The sequence below is a fragment of the Cynara cardunculus genome, assembly GCF_001531365.2.
Source record: "Cynara cardunculus var. scolymus isolate 2C chromosome LG 17, CcrdV1, whole genome shotgun sequence".
Lineage (NCBI taxonomy): Eukaryota > Viridiplantae > Streptophyta > Magnoliopsida > Asterales > Asteraceae > Cynara > Cynara cardunculus.
The window spans coordinates 1,904,614-1,911,945 of record NC_037544.1 but is presented as its reverse complement, the minus strand read 5'-3'; the positions used below and the strand labels follow the sequence as shown (position 1 = coordinate 1,911,945).

The window sequence follows — 7,332 nt, the reverse complement described above, 5'->3', positions numbered from 1 at the left end:
CTTTAGGAGATAAGGGAGTTTCCAACATATATAGAGGAGAAATGGTCCAAGTCTGGCTGACGTGGGACTCTAGCACGCCCCCTCCAATGGAGACTAAACCATAGATTGTCCCACGAGCGTTGAGAGAGGACTAGACAAGTACAAATTGCGCTAGAGTGTTGAGTCCTTGGCCATGTAAGAATATGTGGAACCTCCATTAGATTGCCCTCCTAAAGATCCCTTTAGGAGCGAAGAGAGTTTCCAACATATATAGAGGAGAAATGTCAGTCTGGCTGATGTGGGACTCGTTAACATAAATGTCATGCCAAAGCTATTCAGACTGATATCCAGACCGATTCTGGTCTGCTGTTACTCATCCGCCCCTATCATCTTTCTGGGCTTTTAAGAGCTTGTAAAGAATGTTACTATTAGATATACAAATTATAGGCAATCGTGGGTTCTACATTACAAGTAAATATTCAAAAAGCGAAAAGAACTGAAGCAAATAACCATTACAAGGTTCTGTTATGCACACAATAACCAAAATTTACAGACTTATAAACAATGTGTTATTAGATTACCTGTTTGCTCACAACTGGCTCTTCACCTTGGAAATATAGCTAAAGATAGAAGCTTTCTGAAACCAGAGAAGAGTTTTTAACTCCTCTTGCCAAAAGATAGAAGCTTTCTGAAACCACTGAGAGCTTTACTTGAGGTTCCAATATTGCTCCATTTCTTCCTAGAATTGCTTCTTTCTGGGCTTCCTTTGCCTGGTGGAGGAGTTGAGATTTCCATCATTTCATCGTTCGCTTTGACAACACGCCTTTCTTTAGCACTAATATCCTCACTGATACTGAAAGAAACGGAGTTTTTAGCTTTGTTGGTTGATCCGTTATTACCGCCAGAAAGAGCTATATCTTCTTGCAAAGCCGAAGATGCCTTCTTGTGTAATGTTTTGCTCACACCTTTCTTGTTATCTGATTGTGAAGACCGGTAGTTTGGAGGTTCAGATAACCCAATGCCAGCAACCCCATTGCCAATTTTCTTGATTGGAGATGTTCTAGGCAACTGCTTGGCATTAGTGAGAACAACAATCTTCTTCTTCGGTCCATTTGAATTCTTTAAACCAATATCCTTATCTAGATGTTCAACCTTCTGTGGTTTCGCTTCTCTTTTTCCAACTCCAACTGTTCTTTGGGAAAACAAAGTACTTGAAATGCCATTCTTGGTGGTCACTTTCATAGGTGTTTTCGGAGGTTTTGATTCACCATTCTCTTTGGTGATCACTTTCATAGGTTTTTTAGGAGGTTTTGATTCACCATTCTCCTTGGTGATCACTTTCATAGGTTTTTTGGGAGGTTTTGATTCACCATTCTCCTTGGTGAACACTTTCATAGGTTTTTTAGCAGGTTTTGATCCACCATTCTCCTTGGTGAGCACTTTTGCAGGTCTTTTACCAGGTTCTGATCTACCATTCTCCTTGGTGGTCACTTTCATAGGTTTTTTAGTAGGTTTTGATTCACCATTCTCCTTGGTGGCCACTTTCATAGGTTTTTTACCAGGTTTTGGTTCACCATTCTCCTTGGTGATCACTTTTGTAGGTTTATTACCATGTTTTGATTCAGTAGGCAACACCTTGGGATTAACCACACGTGCAGCTGACAGGCGATCAATGGTGGAACTCCGAATGACCGGCTTATTTGATCTTTTCATGCCTCGAGATGCAAGTTCGGCTTTTGGCTTGTCATTCTTAGCTGTCTTTGCCGTAGAGGCACTTCTTTCAGCGATTCTTTTTTGACGTTGAATTAGCAATTCCTCCATTTTCTTTCTTTTCTCTTCTTCCTATGTCCAAAGTGATCAATAACATCAAAATTACAATAACGATTACCATCTCATGGAATGTAATAGAACAAAGGTTGCAACTTTAAGTACCTTCTCTGATTTGCCCGTTTTGGTTCCTGTAGATTTCTTGCTTCCTGATATGATATTAGATTTGCTTTTTCCAAGAGATCCAACTAAAGGTTTCGACTTTGCTTCAATGGTTGAATCTTTTCTTTCAAGACCTTCTTCACTACAATCCAGTTTTACGATCTTATCATTACTATTTCCCAACTCCATTTCTGGAGTCCAAACTGCCATAGCTTGCTGTCCAGATGTATCTCTTTCAAGCATTACGCACAGATCGCTAGCCTCATTGACACATTCAGCTTCAACATTTTTCTTTGGAGAGTATGGAGCTTTCTGGGTCAGATTACTCTCTGAAACCACTAAAATGTCTTGTCTCCTCAACTGGGAATCAGACAATTCATTTAAAGATCGAGCGTGAACTGCCAAAGGATCGTCAACAAGAACATCTTTTGTACTTTCCACAGACTTGAAATGGTCTTCAAAGATGTCTCTGCTTTTCTCCTGAATATCTGGTATGCTTCCCAAAAACCAATCTCTTTCATGTCCTCCAATGGTGGAAGATTTGGTGGCAATTTCAGGTAGACGATTGTTGTTTTCGTCAAACAAATCCCTCTCTACGAGAATAAAAGGATCACTAGTATGAGTCTTTTTCACGTCCTCAGACACTTTGTCATCTGCATCCTTCATTAAAAGGATCTGGAAGGTATCCCATTGCTGAGTTGTTACCTTTTGGCCTTCTGGTTTATCTTCAACTGTTCTATCAAGATCCTGGTTGACAGCACCATTTGATGAATTGCCATCGGATACCCATTCTGCTTCTCCATCTTTTGTAGAAGTGATGTAATTAATATTTCTGATTACAACTTTCCGAGATGAACTCCTCCTGTAGCTACCTGAATCACTTCCAGAACTAGAGTCACTTGAATCAAAGTTACCATCTTGTTTCAACTCTCGTGATCTTTTCGTTTGTGAGCGTTTTCCTCTTCTTCTGGAATCCTCCACATTTTGAGACCATGGAAGATTTCCTTGATTATATGGAGGACCCCCCATGCCTGGAAAAGGGTATCCTTGATAGGGAGGCTGAAACATGGGGCCACTCTGATAAAAATGCATATATTGAGGCAGATGACTTCCATCAACAGCACCATTCTGTTTCTTGGTAGCAAAATTATCATTTTGGATATTAATCCTGAGTTCTTGACTAGGATCATCTTCCCCAGGAAGTACTCCATCAGATGTTCCCAAATAGGAGTATTGTGAATGAGAGGATGCCTGCATTGCTGCTACCTCATCCATCCAGACTCTATCATTACTCTTTGTATTGCACAATTCCATGAAATTTAAGCATGCTTCCCTGGTGTAATGCTAGTTTAGTTCTTAAACTTTCAGTATGAGGTTAAATAATGAAATAAACTGAAACAGATGTGTGATGATTTTGAGTGTATTGTAACTTGCATTATTCATCAGAAGCTCATTACAGTCGAACCAATCAGGGTCTTTTTACATCAGTAAACAGAAACAGGAAAAGTTAAGGAAATTGATATGATCTCACAGATAGATGAAGGATCGTGTGAGAAGGAGAGTTAAGCTGAGAAGCATAAGAAGGGATCCGGACGCTTAATCACCTATTCACCTTTAATCTCAAACACCCACCCATGAATCACGCTTGATACGGGGATTGATCCGGTGCATCTCGGTGCATCTCATCCTAATGTGCATCCAAGAGTGGAGATCCCTTCTTACGTTTCTCACCTAAACTCTCCTTTTCGCCGGAACCCAACCCCTCACAGATAATAGGTCCAAAAGTGCATAGTGGCATGGAAAGACCTTAAAAAAGACACCATCTGTTGTCGAAAGTGTATGTTAGTGATATCATATCTGCTATTCAGGAACACATATCTTAACGAATTCTTGAGCATGGCTTAGCTATTTAGTTGGTTTTCCATCAAGTCCTGTGTGGATGAAGTTGTCTGTGTGGATTAATCTGTTTGTATATATTGTGAAGGTTTTTGTTTGGGAGTGTTTTCCCATAGATGGAAGGAGCATGCTTTTTAATTGGGAGAGGGTAGGTTTTTAGAAAACTTGGTTTTCTGCATAAAGCTCCTACCTAGGAGCTTACTGAATAAGCCACTTTCTATATCATTAAGCCACTACCAAACAGTTATGTACAGTCCCATTAAGATCATTAAGCTGCTATCAAACATGTCCTTAATGTGTAATGAAAACATATGCGTACCTTAAACGAGGAGATCCAAAAGCATCTGCAAAACAGATGAGATCTTCTAGGTTATCTGTCTCAAATCCAGCAACTATAGCCCGGGCATAGACCATTGCTTGCTCTTTTTGAAGCACTGCCTTTCTAGTTTCCAGAACACGTTGAAGATGAATCCTATTCCTATCCATCACAACCAGAAGAATCAGTCAAACAAAGGATTTTCTCTATATACTATCTCCATCCAAAAAGAAGTCCAATCTTGACTATTGAGTGCCAAATAAGTTTTTCTTTGAACTTTGAAAATTAAGAAGAATATCTTTTGTTGTACTTAGAACTGATCAATTCTTTAACCATAAAACCACATGACAATAATTAAATATATGATGAAAACTAAGAACAGCTACATCAATCGTGGATTGAAAACTACAATGTTTGAATGTTAACAATCAAAAAGTTAGATTCTTTTGAGAGAAAGGAGGGTATGTGTCATAACTGAGTTCATTGAATTAGACTAAACACAAAGTATACTTTACTTGGAATCTTCTTCATGGATGGCATCACTTGTGTTACCTTCATGCTGAATGTATAGAAAGTGGGAATATATGAGTAATCTTCCAAGCAAGTGTTGAACAAAGATTGAATCGAAAGTGAAAGCTGTAGAATGTTGATATACCTTGTAGGCAGAAGTAGATGACTCGTTTGAGTGTTCTCCGAACCCATAGACAGCTAAGCGGAATGATGAAAAAACTTGTCGTTATAAATAGTTCCAACAGGGAAATGCTACACCCATTCCAAATTGGTCTCAACTTTTGATTTTTAAGAGTCATTTTGATTAATTTCAACTTCAAAATGGATATGAACTATAGGGCACCCTGATGGACATATTCGCCAACAAAATGTTTCTGAGTTAAAAACTTAAAACATCAACTTAGATTTTGAATCCAAGATATATAATCTTTGAAAGTTTAGAATTAAATGGACTTCAATCATGGATTCGAACGAGTATAAGGGTTGGTTCAAATAGGCAAGAGTGGATGGTTAAGAGAAGGTTTATATGTGAATCCATTAAAAAACCCCGACGAAATCTATTTGAAGATGCATATGCGAAACCGACGATATAGATTATTCATATGGGTTCATATATGCATCTTCAAATAAATTATTTCAATGATTCAATTGTTACCTTCTCGCGGTATTTAGCCTTCTTCCATTATGAGTATACACCAACATATTTAAATAATGGGAAATTGAACAAAATAGTCAATCTCTCCAACCAACTTCACCTTTTTAGCCGCTTTTTCAATTGAATTCCCATTTTAGCTAGAGTTTACGCAAATCTCGATGTTCAGACTACAAAAAAGGAAAAAGATTTTTTTTGCATAAAGATTCAGATTTTTGTTAAAGAATCATTACGCATATGCACAAGGACATTTTTTCTTCTAGAAATAAGTCTACGCAAATGCCAAAAGCATCCGAGTAAAGACCAGATATTTCGGAAAGATGATATGAAAAGTGGTAAAAAGTGAATTTGTTTGATGAGATTGACTATTTCAGTCGATTTCCCTTTTTAGGAATGCTACGCACTTTGTGAGTCTGATGATGAACTGGTGTTTATTGAGCAATCAATGTTGGCGATCTCTCTCTCAATCGTGATGAATCTTTCAAGAACCTCCGGTGTATTTACAAACCTCACAAATCTATTCAAAAGAATAAACAATAATTAAAGACAGATGTGAGATCCAAAAACCAGCATTGGTAAAGTACACAGACATCATTCAAGAGAAAGTTAACAAACCCAAATATAACTGCAATAACAACGAGAGACCTTTCAAGAGTGGATTTGGTGAACCAAGAAGAATCAGAAGCAGAAAGCGTAATGGAGTAGCCTCCTTTCGAAATCTGATCTTTAGCAAACTTGAGATGAGCAATAAAAGGTTCCAGAAGTCCAGATGCAAGTTTTTCTTTGAAATCACCCGCACATATCACCAGATCACATCTTCCAAATGGATCAAATCATAAATCAAAATGTAGAAAATGAAACTACAAACAGAGCATTAGAAGAAACCAAAGTAATAACTAGCATTGCACAAGAAGCATCAACAAAGGAAGAACTAAAATTAGGGTTTTAATACCTGGTTCTAGTAGGAGTTAACTGAAACAAAGCATAGTCGAGCCGGCTTCTCGAATCCATCCTCGATCTATCCACCACAATATGATGATGCTTAACTGATTCAAAAAGCACACATTACTGTTCTTCGAAGCAGTATAATCATGTGGACGAAGGAGGTGGAGATTATTGGTCGGATCAAATCAGACTTTGATGGAATGTCGATTTTGCGTCTTCTCCAAACCGATTACGATGGTTACAGTTTACTTGCCATTATTCTGGCTAGAGTAGGAGAGATATTACTTCATAATCACTCCACCACCATTGTTGATGTTGGTTGGAAGCTCGAAGGCAACCACTTTATGGCAGCAAGCAACCGCAACCGCAACCGCCATAATCATATAATTCCATCATTCTCAGAGGTGGTCCGTTTCTAATTTTTTTTTAAAAAATATAAATTATTTAATGTTTCAAAATATATTAAATATTGTAATAATTAATCTATTAAATAAACTACAAATAAAATAACCCTTTTTGTTCATATAGTTTTAAAATTATAAGATGCCAACGTTGTTTGTAAAAACATCCGTAAAGTGACAAATCCATGATTTTTGTCCAGTGGATACCTATAAGGTAGATTAAAGGCCCGTAAAGCTACATGGTGTGTTTTTGCCCTAATTACAACTGGATTTTAAAAAAAATTTGGTTGATTTCAAGAGATTTTTAAGTTTTCTTTGTCGATTTCGATATATATTTTTGATTGATTTTGAGAGGTTTTTTTAATTTTTTTGGTTGATTTCAAGATACTTTTTTGGTTGGTGGAGGCACATACCAGAAATTGACTTAGGATCATATGAGACCAGACTTTTTTAGTGAGACTCATGAGATCACTTTTTTACACTTGAAACTTTACAACAAAACGCATGTGAAGGTAACCTTCACAGTGTTTTTGGAGTGAAGGTTCGACTTTCTTTTACCTTCACGGTGTTTTGTTGTAGGGTTAGGTTCACGTGAGACCAGTCTGTTTTCGTGAGACCACTTTTTTACACTTGAAACTTCAGAACAAAACGTTGTGAAGTTAAAAAAAATTTGAACATTCACAGCAAAAACATTGCGAAGGTTA

General features: G+C 37.5%; 1 protein-coding gene across 1 annotated transcript; it reads right to left on the bottom strand.

The window, feature by feature from the left end:
- Positions 1-386: 386 nt before the first annotated feature.
- LOC112500432 (COP1-interacting protein 7-like) lies at positions 387-6,485 on the bottom strand. Its single transcript, XM_025103928.1, has 7 exons — positions 6,235-6,485; positions 5,928-6,098; positions 5,687-5,799; positions 4,636-4,828; positions 4,124-4,276; positions 1,912-3,241; positions 387-1,821 (listed from the first exon to the last, which is right to left on the bottom strand). The coding sequence occupies exons 1-7, from the start codon at positions 6,291-6,293 to the stop codon at positions 637-639; spliced, it is 3,204 nt and encodes a 1,067-aa protein (XP_024959696.1). The 5' UTR covers positions 6,294-6,485; the 3' UTR covers positions 387-636.
- Positions 6,486-7,332: the final 847 nt, after the last annotated feature.